General features: G+C 23.6%; 2 protein-coding genes across 2 annotated transcripts; one reads left to right on the top strand and one right to left on the bottom strand.

Moving 5' to 3' along the window:
• Positions 1-136: 136 nt before the first annotated feature.
• Positions 137-7,783, top strand: LOC122509515 (solute carrier family 26 member 6-like). The gene is made up of 12 exons (XM_043623651.1): positions 137-335; positions 666-761; positions 1,702-1,806; positions 1,913-2,185; positions 2,624-2,808; positions 3,825-3,989; positions 4,083-4,187; positions 4,348-4,481; positions 4,577-4,739; positions 6,339-6,539; positions 6,712-6,960; positions 7,042-7,783. The coding sequence occupies exons 2-12, from the start codon at positions 728-730 to the stop codon at positions 7,483-7,485; spliced, it is 2,058 nt and encodes a 685-aa protein (XP_043479586.1). The 5' UTR covers positions 137-335; positions 666-727; the 3' UTR covers positions 7,486-7,783.
• Positions 7,410-18,574, bottom strand: LOC122509514 (protein zyg-11 homolog B-like). The gene is made up of 9 exons (XM_043623649.1): positions 18,341-18,574; positions 16,912-17,183; positions 14,151-14,544; positions 13,563-13,954; positions 12,752-12,897; positions 12,247-12,635; positions 11,712-12,081; positions 10,945-11,284; positions 7,410-9,449 (listed from the first exon to the last, which is right to left on the bottom strand). The coding sequence occupies exons 2-9, from the start codon at positions 17,042-17,044 to the stop codon at positions 9,301-9,303; spliced, it is 2,313 nt and encodes a 770-aa protein (XP_043479584.1). The 5' UTR covers positions 17,045-17,183; positions 18,341-18,574; the 3' UTR covers positions 7,410-9,300.
• Positions 18,575-18,827: the final 253 nt, after the last annotated feature.

The raw sequence follows: 18,827 nt of genomic DNA, 5'->3' as shown, positions 1-18,827 counted from the left end.
TTAATTTAAGGAAAATTTTCTTCAATTTTAGAAAAAAGTTTTGCGCGTTTTGCGCTCTAAAATCAATATATTCTGATGATTAAAAATTTAAATACTTATTTTTGATTGGATGATTTGTCATTAAATGAGTAAGGTGCGCACGCACAAGTGAAGTTGAAGTCTCTGTCATGTCAATGTTTTTTTTCTTTTAATATTCGTCCTTGAAAAACAGGAAGATAAATACAAATCATGGCTCAATTTCATTACAGTTCCCCTTTAAATGTTTTACACGACTGATGGATTTTTATATTACTTTTTTCTTGACTCCATTTGAAACATTTATTTATGACAAAGAGGTTAGTTTTCTGTTTATTATAATTATGCGAAAAATTACTTCATTTAATTAAAATACAACGATTATTAATATGTGGATTAATTGGATTTTTCTTATTTTTTTAATGAATAAAATGAAAAGCACTTGTCACGAGTTTATTCACAGCTACTTTGATTTATTTCATTTAGTAAAAATTGTCTGTATTCATTTTTTTTTCAAACACTAGATTGTAAATAATTTTTTTCTTTCGAAAATTGCGTATCTAGCAACTGTTTGATTTGTTGATTAATTGTTAATATTAAAACTATTAATAATGTATTTTTTAATTACATTTACGTACTTGTGTGTTTAGCTGGTGTGTGGTGTGGAAAAAACGAATTAAGTCGCGGGGAATTTATTTTCAACATTTCCAGGATGGATGATACGCAAGAAGCACTTCGAATACCAAGTAAGAATTTAATATTAATTTTTCCGCTTAGAGAATTCAATGATCGATAATGACAATTAACAATAATTGTCAATAGAAAACTTGATGTATTTCAATTTATTTCGCAAAAAATTGAATTTATTTTTTGAAATTCTATTTATTTTATGAGTGAAAAAAAATTTCCTTATTGCGATTACAACATAAATTGATGTTAATTATTTGAACGACTTCTTAATATCAATTCGAGAATCATCTCGAGACATACTTTTCGTTTTAATGTTCTAGAACTATTTTAAGTTCTAGTCATAATTTAATTGTTTTCTTTCTTTAAAAATCAAATTTAGTTTCAAATATAGAATTCGCAGAGTTTTAAACAAAAAAGAGTGTTACCTAATTTTTTTTTCTTTTGTGATTGCTTAATATTTCTTCTTGCATAATAATAATGTTTATTTTAGTTTACTATATTTAAATGTTCAAGTTGTAAAATACTCTGTAAATAAAGGAGTTAATTTTCACAGTTGTAAATTATGTGCTATGAATTTTGAAAGCTTGTTTGGGAAATAAAAATTTATGGAATATTACTCTGTTGGGAAAATTGTTTTCACGATATAAAATTTTAGTGGTAAATATATTGAGAGAAAAAATAGTTTTATAACTGAATACATTAAAAAATACTGGTAATTACTCCTGTCACACCTGTATTTTTATTTATAAACAAAAATAGAAGAATCGAAATAATAGATTGAAAGAACAAAAATAATTCTTTTTTGATTATCGTTACTTTAATTATTTTTTTGTTACATTCTATCGCTATTAATATTTTTAATTACAGTAATTAATAATTGTAATTGTTAATTTTAATTAAGTAATGTTAGTTAAATTTAGTAATGTTAATTTTAATTTAGTAACAATTTTAATTAATAATAAATTTCGTCAATTAATTATCGAACTTGAATTAAAGGTATAATGGAGAAACAGGCTCAATTTCACCTGCACGTGGATCGTCCTCTGTACGAACAAGAAGTTTTGAACGAAATTTATAATTACGAGAAACCAAGAGCTACCAGTGAGTATGAAGAATTTTTTTCAAACTATTATTTTTCCTCAAAGAGAAAGGTATTTTATTTTATAATTTTTTTTAAATATAAATACGAATTTGATTCTATTTGCAGTGACTTCGAAATTAAAGAAAACCATGACACCAAATAATTTTAAATCATATGCGGCGAATACAATACCAGTTGTTAGATGGCTGAAAAATTACAATTGGAAAGAGGACATAACGAGTGATATAATTTCTGGTATTACTGTTGCAATTATGCACATTCCTCAAGGCATGGCTTATGCCATGTTGGGCAATGTACCGCCAGTTGTTGGAATTTATATGGCATTTTTTCCTGTACTTATTTATTTTATTTTCGGTACATCGAAACACGTATCAATGGGTGAGAAATGTTTCTTTTCTTTAAAATTACATTCAATAATTAAGACTATCTTTCTAACAACTTTACGTTTTAATTAATTACTTTACGAATTGTTTTAGTCTTTTTTTCCTGTTAAAATATGTTTACGAGAAAATTTGTTTTTTTCACGCCTATTTTATTATGCAATTTAAGTCAGACGGAAAAATTTGTTCATATGAAAGAAATTTGAATAATTTTTTCATTTGCAAGTTGAAAAAAAATTTGAATTGTCTAAGCAAGTTGAAAAAAAATTAAAATTGTCTGAGCAAGTTGAAAGAAATTAAAATTTATTAACGAGGAAAGTAAACGTAAATCATTTTTTTTTTTTTGACTTTTTGGAAAGGTGTAACTAGATAACTAGAGTGTTATTAATAAATTGAAGTCAAAAAATGTATTTTTTCGTTTTGAAAAAAAATTTAGGAACCTTTGCTGTTGCGTGCCTGATGACGGGTAAAGTTGTTACTGCTTTATCAAATGTAGATAGTAGTTTATCAAATGCAAATTTGACATTACTGTCAAATGAAAGCCAATCACTTAATTCTCAAGGTGGTTATACCAATATACAAGTGGCAACTTCCGTTACCTTCATGGTTGGATTAATTCAGGTGATTAATATTTAAAAAAATCATTTTTTTCAAATTAAATTTAGAAAAAAACGCAAAAATGTTGCAATATTCATAATATTAATTTATATAAATTTATTAATTAGATTTATAGTATGAAAATAATTTTATTAATTATATCAACATTTTTTACCAAATAATATTTCTTATTTTATTTTTTATTTTCTATTCTCTTTTTCTACATTTTATTTTTTTATTTTCTTTTTTTAAAACCTTCAAAAATATTTTTAAAATATTTTTTAAGTATTTTCTGCTTTATTTTTTATTTTCTATTCCATTTTTCTATTTTCTATTCTATTTTTCTATATTCGATTCTCTTTTTATTTTCTTTCTTTTAAACTTTTTTAACTATCTTTTTTAAATATTTATTTTCTATTTTTATTTTTTATTTTCCATCCAATTTTTTAATTTCTATTCGATTTATCTATTTTCTTTTTATATTTTTCTATAATTCTTTTCTATTTTTATTCTCTTTCTTTTATACTTTTTTTAAAAAACTTTTTCAAGTATTTTCTATTTTATTTTTTTGACATTCTATTTTTTATTTTCTATTCAATTTTTCTGTTTTCCATTTTTATTTTATTTTTTTTTAAACTTAATTCACTTCATTTTCTTTTTCCTCTAAACTATTTGTTAAATATTTTCTATTTTATTTTCCATTCTATTTTTTATTTCCTATTCGATTTTTCTAATTTTATTTTCTATTTTTTAACTCAAATCAGTTCAAATTTGAAAAAGGAAAGAAAAGAATTTTTTTCTTTTACCTGAACCATTTTTAAATATTTTCTATTTTATTTTTCATTGTATTTTTTATTTTCTTTTCAATTTTGCTATTTTCTATTTTTATTCTCTTGTTTCTAAAACTCAATTCAGTTCGATTTCTTCTCTTCACCTTGAGAGAATAAAATATTGAATTTGTAAAATATAAATATTGTACAGAAATATTACGATTATTACCTATTTTTTCAAGCAATTAATTTTGTGACTTAATTTTTCAGTTATTGATGTACGCGTTTCGATTGGGAGTTATAAGTACACTATTGAGTGAGACTTTCGTCAATGGCTTCACAACTGGAGCAGCTATTCAAGTACTGATTTCTCAATTTTCCGATCTCTTTGGTGTCAAATTGCCAAAACGAACGGGATATTTTCAGGCTTTACATGTAAGAAAAGAAATTTTTCTCTCCCTCGATAATTAACTTTAAATTAAAAATTAATATGCAATTAATTAATTATGGTTTCTATTTTTTTTCCAGACAATAATAGATCTATTTATTCGTTTACCAACAATGAATATTGCTGCTGTCATCATATCATCAGTTTCGATCATTATTATGGTCTTCAATAATGAACTGTTAAAAGTAAATAATTTATTCTTTTCAATTTAATACTAAAAGGCGAAAATTTACAATCAATCATTAAAATTGATTAATAGTAATTCGATTTAGTTAAATACTTCTTTTTGTTTTTAATTTAAAAATCTTGTTTAGTGTGAATTAATTTATTAATTTTCGCTTTTAGCCCCGCATTAGTAAATTATGTAATTTTCCGATTCCAATTGAATTGGTGGCGGTGATTAGTGGAACGTTAATTTCAAATTATTGTAATTTACCATCGGTCTATGGAATTCGAACTGTTGGACATATTCCAACTGGGTGAGTCAAGTTTTTACAGTTGAATTTAATTCTTGTCATCTGCGATGTAATATTCCTATAAATTTTTAAGGTATCTAAATTTGATGATTCACCAGACTTCCAAATCCTGTGATACCAAGTTTTGAATTACTGTCAACTGTTGCCTTGGATAGTATTTCAGTGTGTCTTGTTTCTTATACTGTCACAATGTCAATGAGCTTGATTTTCGCTCAAAAACTTCAATACGATATTGATTCAAATCAGGAATTGTTAGCAATGGTAATAATTACTTTACTTCTTTTTCCAATAATTTTTCTTTTCAGATACATTTTTTATTTAAAATCTCCCGATTTCTAAATCTCTAAACTTTTAAATAAATCGAAATTTTATTGAGAATCTCAAATTCGTTTGTATTAAAAACTAAAATTCTGGTTATTTGCTAATAACCAGAATTTTAGTTTTTTTGCTTTAGTTTTTGTTAGTTTTTTTGTATCTAATTTTTAAAATAATTTTTCTATTTTGAATTTTAAATGTAAAGTATTAAAAATCATAGAATTCTTGTGAAGCTTTTATGATAAATTTTAAAATAAACAATTAATACAAGATTTTATCAAAATTTTTGAAAATAATTGATTTTTTTCGAGAAATTTTAATAAAATTGTATTGAAAATAATTAAATTCTCGCAATGAATTTTATTATTTATGAAAATAATCGAATTCTTACAAAGAATTTTATTACAATTTTTGAAAGCTATTAAATTGTTTTGAAGAATTTATTTGAATTTCTTGAAAATAATGGACTTTTTTTTAATAATTTTGTAGGTGGAAAATTTTGAAAGTGATTGAATTTTATGAAAAATTTCTTTAAAATTTTTTAAATAATCGTGTTTATTAATAATTTTAATTAATAATTTTTTATAAATTTTTATTAAAATTGATAAAAAATTAAATTCTTTTAAATAATTTTATTAGTTTTTGGAGTCAATTAAACTTTTTTCAAAAATTTCTACAAATTTCTGAAATTTTTGAAAATAATTGAATTCTTTCAAAGCAATTTCGAGATAATTATTGAATTCTTCTGAAGAATTTTATTATTTATGAAATTAATTGATTTTGTGTATAATTTTATTAAAATTTTTAAAAATAATTGAATTCCATTAAGAAAATTTATTGAAATTATATTGAAAATAATTGGATTTATCCAAAAAATTTTATTATTAATGAAAAATATTTAAATTCTTGATAAGAATTTTAATTAAAAATGTACTAAAAATTATTAACTTCTAATAAAAAATATTTTAGCAACATTTTTTATAATAATTGAAATCTTCTGAAGGATATTATCAAAATTTTTGCAAATAATAAAATTTCTATTTATAAAAATAATTGAATTCTTTCGAAAAATTCTATTAAGATTGTAGAATAAATAATTGAATTCCTAGCAAAGTATTTTATTATTTATGTAAATAATTGAATTTTTTTTCAAAGAATTTTATTATTTAAGAAAATAATTGAATTTTTTTATTAAAATTTTTAAAAAATAATTTAATTCCATTAAGAAAATTTATTGAAAAGAATTGGATTCCCCCAAAAAATGTTATTATTAATGCAAAATATTTAAATCCTTGCTAAGAAAATATTTGAATTCTTTCGAAAAATTAAAAAAAAAATAAATGAAACCTTTCATGTTTTATTAAAATTGTCTTCAAAATAATTGAATTCTTGCGAAAAATAATATTAACATTTTGTACTTAATGAAAGAATTTCTTACATTTTTAATTTTAAATTATTCACAATTGAAAGTCAAATTTTATATTTGAAAATATAAAATTTCTTTTTTTTTGAATTAAATTCTCATTTTTTTGTTTTCAAATTTAGGGAGCAGGGAATATTTTTGGATCCTTCTTCTCTTGTATGCCAGTTTCTGCATCTCTGAGTAGATCCTTAATTCAGCAGACAGTTGGAGGGAAAACGCAATTAGCGAGCGTTGTTTCTTGTTTTCTTTTACTTTGCATTCTTTTATGGATAGGTCCATTTTTCGAGCCGTTACCAAGATGTGTACTAGCCTCGATTATTGTGGTAATTATTTTCATTTTACTTAAAATGTTTTCAATTTTTAAACGATTTTAATCGCAATTAAATTGCGAAAAGTAGAATTTCTTTACAATTTTTAGTTGAATTTAAAATTTTATTTTTACGAATTTTATTTAATATTTAATATTTTTAATATTTTTAATTTTATATTTAATAGGTCGCCTTGAAAGGAATGCTGCTTCAGGCTAAGGCATTGGCTAAATTTTGGAAATTAAACAAAATTGACGGAATCATTTGGATTGTGACCGTTCTTTCTGTAGTATTAATTGATTTAGACATTGGATTATTAGTAGGACTTTTAATGTCACTAGCAAGTGTTTTATTGCTTAGTGTCAAATCGTACACTTGCGTTTTAGGAAATGTACCAAACACTGATTTGTACCTGGACCAAAATCGCTATCAAGGGGTGAGTTTCCTTTTTTCAAAGCCTAAAAATTTAAACTTAAATGCAAAACTGAAGAGTGAATGAAAATTCGAATTATTCCAGACAAAGGAAATCAATGGAATAAAAATAATTCACTACACGGGAAATTTGAATTTCGTGACTGAGAGACAATTTCGAACTGAAATTCAAACAGCCATTGGTATTATTCCAAGAAAAATTCTCAAACGTAGAATAAAATTGTCCAAACGAGGCTTATACTTAAACGATGATGACTGTGATAGTTTAGATGTGCAATTTATAATAATTGATATGAGCTCGTTGACTTACACCGATCCAACTGGTGTTAAAACATTACGAGATATTGTCGAGGAATATAGTCAAATTAAAATTCCAGTTTATTTCGCGGCATGCACGGTATCGGTATTTGACAATATTCAAAAATGTGATATTTACGAAAAAGGGAAGCCTAGTTTCAGAATTTTCGCAACGATCCATGATGCAGTATTTTATTCTCAACAAGTACATTCACAAAGGCCACTTCCATAAAATAATGGTGTCCAAGACAGTGCATTTTTTTTTTCAAGAATGCTGCCAGTCGCAGATTTTAGATATTTGTTTTTAGGACTCAATTTGATACAGTGATCGTCTTGCGTAATAGAGCGAACACGCATGTTTTACAATTAAACGTATAAACTTCCGTGTACAAAGATATTTTTCTATGAAGCATAAAAAAGAATGTTGAATCTCAATATACTACTCAAAAAAAAAAAAATCACTGTAAAACTCAGGAGAAAAGAATAATTGTATATTAAATGTTGATTAAAAAAAATCTAATTTCACACAATTGTTAATTTTTTTCTCAAATGGAAGTTTCATAAAACGTAACATTTTCTTTTTCCAAATTAGATCACAGTTTTTTTTTTGCATTTTTTTTTTACTATACATTAAAGTTTCAATATGCAACTTTTTTTTCATTTTTCTCCCTTCAATGATTTTCTTTTATATAAACTTTCATCAACTCTGAAGCATTGGACAATCAATCCACATTGATAGGGAAAATTGAAACGCCCTGATAATTAAAATAATTTCGTAAACACCAAGCTTTCTTTTTTTCGAAATGAATAACCAGCTTTCAAAAAGAACAAAAACTAGATCTTGACTAATATGATCTAAATCTAAAACAACATCGAAAACTTTTTTCAAAAGCTACGTTAATAATGATAATAAGAATAATAGTAATAGCAATAATATTAATTATAGTTATAATTAATAATATAATAATAAATTGGACATTTTGAACTTTTACAGGAAGTTAAGTTTTTTTTAAACGATTATTTTGACACAGATTTAGCTCGGCTAGTTCTGATCTTATTAGTGATTATTCACCGGTCTCTGTTAAATTTACTTCTATTAGAAACTGAATAAATAAAAATTGACGCTTCATTAAATTTTCAAGGTAACTCACTAAATGACAGTCGGTCAAAAAAAATCCTCGTATTTTTTAATTATAAAAACTATAATTGAACGTAATTATTATTTTTACAATAACAAAATAAAATAATTGTTCAGAATTAAAAAAAAAACACCTTTAGCAATTTTACCCGAATGTAAAATTAATCGATTTATTCTTTCTATAAAGAAAATTTAAGTAAAGTTTCTAATTTACTTAATTTTTCCTTCTTTCAAAAAAAAAATTAAAAACATGTCCAATTAGGTGAAAAGAAAAAAATATTTCCAAATTCCCTAGTAAAAATACTTAAAAAAAAATATTTACAAAGTTCATGTTTTTTTAGGAAAAAAAATTGTGAAAACAATTTTTGTTTTCAATCTCGCTTTTTAAAAGCAATTTTTTGACTGTCAATGTCGTTAGTAAAATACCCTGAAAATATTGAAATTGCGTTAAATCTCATAATAGATAAATTGAGATTCTGGGAATTATTAATAACTAAAAGCTAGAATAAACGATTGCTGGCGAATCGTTATTTTATAATATCATTTTGTGTGAAAAACTCATAAAAGCAAAAAATGCTTTTTCGAGGATATTTTACTAATATAAGATTTTTTTTTTAGATTTTCTTTTTATACTGAATAATCTATATAATCTGGCGACATGTTTGACACGGAACAAAATGTTAAGAACATATGGAATTCATCCCACATCTAGAATGGGTTTAAGATTAAAAAAAAAAAATTAAAAAAAAAATATGATTAAAAAGCTATAAATTATTGAGTTTGATTTTTTTTTGTCGCTATTTCAACTCAAGGGGACTATAATTCTAGATGTAGGGAGAGATTCGCACATGAATAAAATTGACTAGCGTACCAATAGTGTACTTTCCGTTCATTCGGAACATCTTTTTGTTAGCACGAATGTTGCGCAAGTGTTTCCAAAATTGATTGACACAATGTACGAACGTTCGGCTGTGTTTCTAAACTCGATCTTTCCTTCTCTAGAGTTTCCAAAATTTTCACTCCTCCATCTCGGATCAACATTTCGCAATATCGTTTTGCTAAAAAGAAAATACAAGTTTTTTTTTTTAAAATCTTAATATTTTGGAAAAAAAAGAAAATTATACAAATTTTTATTTAAATTCTTTCAAATTTTATTTTTTGAAAATTTTTAAAAATTCTTCGCAACAATTCAATTATTTACAAAAAAATCTAATAATTCTTATAATAAATCAATTGTTTGCAGTAGTAATTAAATTATTTTCTTAATTTATAAAATTCTTCGGAGTGATTCAATTATTTTCAATATAATTATTATTGATAATTGAATTCTTGAGAAGAATTATATTATTTATGAAAAATAATTTAATTCTTGCGAAGAATTTTACTATTAAATTGAATTCATCAGAAGAATTTTGTTATTTTTTGAAAATAATTGAATTCTTTCAATTTTTGGATCAATATATTTAAAAATTGCATTGGAAGTAATTTCATTTTCATATGGAATTATTTTTAGAGAATTTTAAATTCTTGTTAAAATTAAATTTTTAGGAAATTTTTGAAAATAATTAAATTCTTTCCAGCAATTTTATTTGAATTGCATAAAAAATAATTTAATTCCTGCAAAGAATTTTAGTATTTATAAAAATAGTTGAATTGTTTCGAAGAATTTACAATTAAAATTTTAGGAAATATGTAATTGAATTTTATGGAAATATTTGAAAAAAATTGAATTCTTCCGAGGAATTCAATGAAAATTGTTTTGAAAATAATTGATTTTCTGCAAAAAGTTTTACTATTTATAAAAATAATTGAATTGTTTCGAAGGATTTATTAAAATTTTATCAAATAATTGAATTCTTTTGAAAAATTTTATAACGAATTAAGAAAAAAATTAAATTCTTTCGTGAAATTTTATTGAAAAGAATTGAATTTTTGCAACGATTTTACTATTTAAAAAAAATAATTGAATTGTTTAAAAGGATTTATTAAAATTTTAGAAAATAGTTGAATTTTATAGGAATATTTGAAAATATTTGAATTCTTCCGAGGAATTCAATTAAAATTGTTTTGAAAATAATTGAATTACAGCAAACAATTTCATTATTCATAAAAATAATTGAATTATTGGGAAGAATTTTATTATTTATAAAAATAATTCAATTGTTTAGAAGGATTTATTAAAATTTTATAAAATAATTGAATTCTTTTGAAAAATGGTATAACGAATTAAGAAAAAAATTAAATTCTTTCGTGAAATTTTATTAAAAAGAATTAAATTTTTTCAAAGAATTTACTATTTAAAAAAATAATTGAATTGATTAGAAGGATTTATTAAAATTGACATAATTGACAATAATTGAATTGTTTCGTGAAATTTTAATAAAATCGACTAAACTAAATTTTTTAAATCGTCAAATTTAATTTTTCAATAGCTACTTTTTTATTATTGTTCTCAAGTATTAAAGCTACTTTTTGCAATTTTTTTCAAATTAATTAACGAGTGCGTTGCCTGAAGGATGAAAAGAAAGAAAGAAAAATTAACAGTCAACTTACGATTCTTGGTGCAGACATGATGAATTGCCCATACTGCCCACAATTGAACAGCATCATCCTCATCGCATTCGAGGAGAGGGAAAAATGGATGAAAACTTCTGTAAGCAACCATTTCGCTCTGTGGCGTTTTCCAATTCGTCACAGCGCGTGCCAATTGTTCCGATAAACGAATTCTCTTTGGTCGCAGCAACGAATTTGACCATGATTCCGGACTATCACTAAGAAGATGCGCGGCAATGCCTGCCGCAAAATAAGACACATCAATATGCTCGGAATCCAAGAGAGACGAAAGCATTGATATAAATCGTGGCTGCAGTAACTGACTTCTCAAGTGTACAACCTGCAATTTTTTTCAAACTACATTTTAGATTTTATTTCGAATTCAATTTTAATCTACATTTTACATTTAATTTTAATCTACGTTTTAATTTTTATTTTAATCTTCCTTTTGGATTTAATTTTAATTTTCCTTTTAAATTTACTTTTAATCTTCCTTTTGGATTTAATTTTAATCTTTCTTTTAGATTTAATTTTAATTTTCCTTTTGGATTTAATTTTAATCTTCCTTTTGGATTTAATTTTAATCTTCCTTTTGGATTTACTTTTAATCTTCCTTTTGGATTTACTTTTAATTAAAATTTTAATCTACATTTTAACAGTAATTTAATTTAATATTTAAAAGAATTATTTTCGAAAAGTATTACAGTAAGAAAAATTGATTTTCAAAAAGTATTTAAAAATTCTCCTTTGACGAAAGATATTTTTACCTCGGCGATATTATTAAGCAGACCCAAGACTTTAGTTTCAACACTCGATTCCCCTTGGAAAGTATCGAGAACTTCGAGAAAGAGTTTCATTCCTCCTTCTTGTAAGAACACTTTGCAAGTTGTAGCGCTTTCATCAGTCAAATTCCAAAGAGCGGACAATGTGAATTTCATGGTAATATCAACGCAAGTTGTTTCAACTTTCGCTCGAACCATTGTCAACAATTTCGACATATATTGAGGTTGCGCTCCCAGCATCGATGTTTCAACCGTTGATATTTTCGCCGCCAATATTGAACAAATTGCCACTGACATTCGATTCATCGATGAATCATTGAACGCCGATAAATTATTCATTACTAATCTTGCACATCTGTAAATCAAATTTATTAAAATTACAACTTTTTATAATTTAATCTTGAATATTCGAATTCTTTTTTTGTATACGTACTTTTTCTTTATTTACTTTTTTTTGTGTATTATTTATTTATTTATTTTATATTTCTTTATGTTTTTTTGTGTTATACATTTTCCTTACCGATATTTGTCGAAACCAACGTCCTGTAGAATTCTGTCACTACATAATGTGAGAATTGTATTTTTTTGCATTTGATAATGATTTGGATAAGATTCCATTGCCGTTAATGTAACATCGACAACTTGCTTCAGCACCGAGGGATGAATTTTATTTGCAAGTTCACCTTTTGTGAGATTATAAAGACACGCAGTGCCGGCTATTTGTATTCGGAATTCCTGGGGATGAGCTTTCATTCCGGGAATGACTAATTTAATCATATCAACTCTCACTTCGTCTGAACTCGACGTTAATCGAAATAAATTGTATAGACATTTTTGAACATAAATTGGCCTACAGGAATACCTTCTAAGTGATTCGAGAATTTGCGATTCGGTTGCTGTTCCACTTACCTAAAAATCAATAATAAAATAAAGAATTTTTATTTTATTACTAATTTTGTTTTTATTTTATTTATATTTCATTTTTTCTTTCTTATTTTTTTTTCACTGTAATTTTTTTAGCTTACCACTAAATCAGAGTTATAATTTTTATTGAACGGATTTATAAGACTCTCTTCATAGCAAGCGTCAGAATGCATAAGGCCCAAGAAACTCAACTTCGGATGGGCTCGTATAAATTTTCTTAGATCCTTTGGATCGATTTCGTCTTTTCCTGAAATAAAATAAAACCCATTAGGAAGAATTCTCAATATTGAAATATTTTTTTGAAGAAGAATTTTGCCACAAACATTTAATTTTGTTTTTCCCTAAATTTTCCTTGATTTCCAGACAAAATTTTGACTTTTTCCCTGGCCCTAAAGAATATTCAGATTCACGCTAAAAATGATTAGATACTCAAAAAAATGTTCTATTAAATTTATAATTTATTTCTATATTACACAAAAATTCAAAATTTTCTTATGAATTCTAAAAATTTAATTTTTTCCATTACTTTTAATAAAAATCCCTGACTATGAATTTTCTTTCTCAAATTAAAACAAATCCAAAATTTTTTACAAATATGAATGAAATTTTGAATAATTTAATCTAGAAATTCTAAAAAAAAAATTAGTATTTTAAAAAATTGTAATTAAAATGTTTTTGAAGATAATTTAATTCCCGAAAATAATTTAAAAAATTGAAACAATTAGAAGTTTTGTCAAATTCAATTGAAATAAATTTTATATTTAAAAGAATTTAATGTTATATTACTTTTATTAAATTGTTTTGAAATTTAATCGTATTTTTTGGAGAATTATATCTCGAAAAATTGTATTTTTTAAAGAAATAATAAATTTTCATTAATTAGTTGTAGATGATTAAAGAGAAAATATTTACCTGATATATCTAAACTAGTAAGATGAGGCATGCAGTGGACCGCTTTTAGGAAATCGGTAATTTTTGATCTCACTGGTGCAAACATTTCAAAAACGTAAGAATCTCGATCATCCGAAATATCGAGATTTCTCAATTCATTTAAAATAAGTAAAACTGAAACTACATGTCCACAGGTGCTTATTTTCACATTGTACATTATTAATGTCTTTAAACGATCTTTACATTTCCTTAATGGCGTTATATCATCTACTTGAGTACAAGAAATATCCAAACTCTCTAAAAGTGGTAAGTCTTCAACAACAATATCCAATCCATGTCTATTGAATTCAGTTCCTGATACGTTTAGTGTTTTTAATGCTCTTAAATTACTCAAAGCCACGAGAACACAATATCTGTTGAAATTCAATAAAATCAAAGTTAGTGAAAGTAATTAAATAACTAAAGTTTAAATTTATTAAAATTGATGATTACAGTGAATAAAAAATTAAAACAAACAGAAAATTAAAAACTAAAAATTTAGACAATTAAATCAAGTTATTAAATAATAATTTTTCTAAATATATTTTTTTAGAAGGGAATTTTTTGTACCTTGAACAATCCATAAAACTCCCCTTAGCGACACTTAATGATCTAAGATTCTGTAAACTCCATGTACCTAAACAGGTTATAAGATCATTGATAGCAATCTTTAAACCTTTAACTTCTAAATCTATAACTTTGTGTTCACGTAATATTTTTAAACCTTTCACGGAAAGATTCGAGGCATTTTTCAATTTAACGTGCCTTAGCCTCGTTGTTTTAGCATCAAATAGAGTTATTGTTAAATCTGATAAAACTTTTCGCTCACAAAGACTATATAATAACTGTTCGGAAATTTCTTCTGGTAAGAATGTGTCGGGATCTCTGAAACAGAGTCTCGTCGATGGACCTGAGGTTATATTGTTATTTGAAGTATTCGCCGGTAAAAATCCTGCAGAAGGTTCTGTAAAAATTTTACAAAGAGAAAATAAAATTATTTAAATTATACTACAATAAAATTATAAAATAGATAATAAAATTATAAATTAAATAGTAAAATTTACTTATTAAAACAATTATTAAAATAAAATTTATGTACCTAAATAAATTAATAAAATTTATATTAATTATTATATCTAATAACTAGAAAATGTTACGCATTTGTTATGCATTTTTATGCAAATTACAAAATTTTTTATTTTCAAATATAATTCTTTAAATGATTTCATAATCAAAATTTAAAAAATTCACTTATTAAGTACTAAATAAATTAAAAATGTTTATATTTTCAAAAATTTTAATATAACTCTTCACAAGAATTCAATTACTTTTATATGTAAATAATAACATTCTTCAGAAGAATTCAATTATTTTGATAAATAATAAAATTTTTTGCAAAAATTCAATTATTTTTGACAAAATTTTTATAAAATTTAACAAAAGAATTCAATTATTTTCTAAAATTTTAATAAATCCTTCTAAACAATTCAATTATTTTTTAAATAGTAAAATCTTTTGCAAAAATTCAATTACAATTTTCAATAAAATTCAGAGAAAGAATTTAATTTTTTTCTTAATTCGTTATAAAATTTTTCAAAGGAAGTAAATTATATTCTAAAATTTTGAAAAATCATTCGCAGAAATTTAATTATTTTTATAAACAGTAAAACTCTTTGCACGAATTCAATTATTTTCAAAATAATTTTAATTAAATTCCTCAGAAGAATTCAATTTTAAAAAAAATTATAAATACATTTTGAATAAATTCAATTATTTTCTGAAATCTTTATGAAATCCATAGAAACAATTGAATTATTTTTATATTCTTCGTAAAAATTCAATTATTTTTATAATTACAATTATTTTCAAAACAATTTTAATTGAATTCCTCTGAAGAATTCAAATATTTTTAAATATTTCCATAAAATTCAATTATTTCCTACAATTTTAATAAATTCTTCGAAATAATTCAACTATTTTTAAATATATTAGTCAAAAAAATTGAAGGAATTCAATTATTTTCAAAAAATAATAAAATTATTCTGATGACTTCAATTATTATGAATATACTTAATTTTAATAAAATTCTTTACAGAAATTCAATTATTTTTAATATACCTACTTAATTTTAATAATATTCTTTGCAGAAATTCAATTATTTTCGATACAACATTAATTGGATTTATAGAAAGAATTCAAATATTTTCAAATATTTCCAAAAATTTTAATAAATGCTTCGAAACAATTCAACTATTTTTAAATGTATTGGTCGAAAAAATTGTAGGAATTCAATTATTTTCAAAAAATAATAAAATTCTTCTAATGAATTCAATTGTTTTCGAAATAACTTTAATTGGATTTCTCGAAAGCATTCAATTATTTACAAATATTTCTAAAAAAATTTAATAAATTCTTCGAAACATTTCAACTATTTTTAAATATATTGGTCGAAAAAATTGTAAGAATTCAATTATTTTCAAAAAATAATAACTTTAATTGAATTTCTCGAAAGCATTTAATTATTTGCAAATATTTTTATAAAATTCTTCAAAAAAAATTCAATTATTTCCTAAAATTTTAATAAATTCTTCGCAAGAATCCAATTATTTTTATAAATATTAAAATTCTTTGCAGAAATTAAATTCTTTTTAAAACAATTTAATAGAATTCCTCGAAAGAAGGAAATATTTTCAAATATTTTCAAATATTTACATTAAATTAATTTTTTTCCTAAAATTTTAATAAAATCTTCGGAACAATTCAATTATTTTTATAAACAGTAAAATTCTTCGCAACAATTAAATTATTTTTATAAATAATAAAATTCTTTGGAGGAATTCAATTATTTTCAATACAAATTTTTAAAAATTTAACTGCTTTCAAAATTTTCAATTAAAATTACTAAAGAAACTCCATTATTCAAAAAAAAATTCAAAGAAATTCTTCAAAAGTATTCAATTAGGATTTTTAAAAATTTTAATTAAATTCTTCTCGAGAATTCAATTATTTTCATAAATAAAAAAATTCTTCGAAGGAATTCAATTATTCTCTTCAAATTTTTTGATAAGATTCTTTGCAAGAATTCAATGATTTTCGAAACATTAATTTTAAAATTGAAAATATTTAAAAAGAAAAATTATTAAAAAATGTAGAAAACAAAAAAGCTACGAACCGCAATTACAGGAATACAATGATTATTAATATAGATTTTTTACTTTGACATTTAATTATCAATTTTTCTTGCTTATTAAAGAAATTCTAATTATTAAATGAAATTATTATTAATTGAAAATGAAAATAAAGAAAAAAAATTAGAATTTGAATAAAATACCATTGGAAGAGTTAGATGAACAACTATTAGGTCGACCACCAGTTTCACCAGGATGAACATCACATAAAGCGAGGATGTTGTCGCAGATAAAGTCCATACAGACTTCCTGCAAGCTTCTTGGTGATTCAAACATGTTTGTTTGTTTTCTTTTCTTCTTTATCGTGTCTAATGTGTTTTTCTTTTAGGAATGCATTATCATTTTTTGTTTACTTCTCTTAGATCCTCTCTCGACTCCTTTTTAGAAAAAATTAAAATCTTTTCGAGTGCATTTTCTAAAAATAAAATCGAACATCAGTTAAATAATACAATAAAAATCGAAAATCATTTAAATAATACAATAAAATTGAACAGAGAAAATCGTTTGCAATTATAATTTCAAATTAGAATTCAATTAACATAAGCAATGAATACGAAGGCGTAATAATTTTATTGTTCTCGTTGCATCTTTCAAACTGAATTTAATTATAAAACAATAAAAGTTGGATTTAATATAAAATTAAAATTTTTTTCCCCCTAAAGAACAGTATAAAATAAAAACAAAACAAATAAATTTGTATGTTAACATAAATACAAAATATCAAGTTCTAATTAAGAATTCTATTTGCAAAAATAATTTTCAGTAATTTAAAAAAAATCTTATCTTATCAAGTTTATAACAAATTCGTCACACTTTTTTCTTTTTTTTTTTAAATTCACTTTTGTTGCATCTCAGAATTTCCGGAATCATCGACCTAAATAAATGAATCAAGGCCAGAAAAAAATGCAATTTTCTTGAAAAAGAAGTTTCAAATCCAAACTATTATTAAAGCAGGAAGTAAGAAAAGAGATATATAAGACGTAAAAATTAAAATATCTAAATCAATTTTCTTTGAAGGTCACGACCTGATTTTCGAGTACGTCAATTTTTCCAAATATCTTGCCAATTTTTTTTTTATTCTGATTTTTATTCAGCAGTAAATAGAAAAAAAAACTATATTTCCCTCTTTGTAATTATCATAATCAGCCTGTTCTACATAATTATATTATATGAAATATTCTTTCTCGAAAAATGACACACACAAGAGAATTCATCAATCTAAATAAATTGAAAAAGTAAAAGAGACTTTCATGTGTACTCGGGTCAATTAACATTAAACTGATAAAAAAAGAAAGAATTTTAAATGACAGTTACGTAATGAATTTCTATTGTACAAAACAATCTCTGTAAATTGAATTTTTCTGTGTTCTCATTGTGAGAAAAAAAACACAAGGGATAATTTAGAACAGGAAAAAAAATAATAATCAAATGCATCAAATTAATTGACAATAGAAAAAGAGGACGAGAGAAGATATAAATAGTTTAATTAAATTGAAAGAAAAGTGGACCAAATTTAATGACATTATTAAAATAAACAAGTAAATTTAATATTAGACATGATCGCCATCTTACTTGTTAACCCAGCTGTCAAAAGAATGAAAATAATCACATTTTCAACAATTCACATTGATTTAAATCAAATATTTGTCACTTTCTAAATATTTAATAATGAGCAGATTTTTCGAGCACCAATATTATGAAAGAATCATTATCTAATTTTATTAAAACGCTTTCTTTGATAAATTAACATCTTTTTAGATCATATACAATCCACCATGTCACGTCATGAATCAATTCGAATAAAAAGAGTGGAATCAAATTTGGAATTTATTTTGAATAACCCCTGGCAGATGTCTCTCTCTTCTCGAGGATTTAAATTTACCGCGGATTATTCGATAATAATGGGGTATTTAAATTTCATTGGTGTATTATTTAAAATGCCTTTTCTGATTGGTTAGAATTGGATAAGTTCTGAATGACATTGTTCTATTCATTTTTATCCCATTTGTCATTTGTTGAGTTTATTGAGAAAATTATCCAAAGTTATTTTTATGTTCCT

This window comes from Leptopilina heterotoma, unplaced genomic scaffold (genome assembly GCF_015476425.1).
Source record: "Leptopilina heterotoma isolate Lh14 unplaced genomic scaffold, ASM1547642v1 Lhet_60, whole genome shotgun sequence".
NCBI lineage: Eukaryota > Metazoa > Arthropoda > Insecta > Hymenoptera > Figitidae > Leptopilina > Leptopilina heterotoma.
This window is presented reverse-complemented; position numbering and strand designations above follow the sequence as displayed.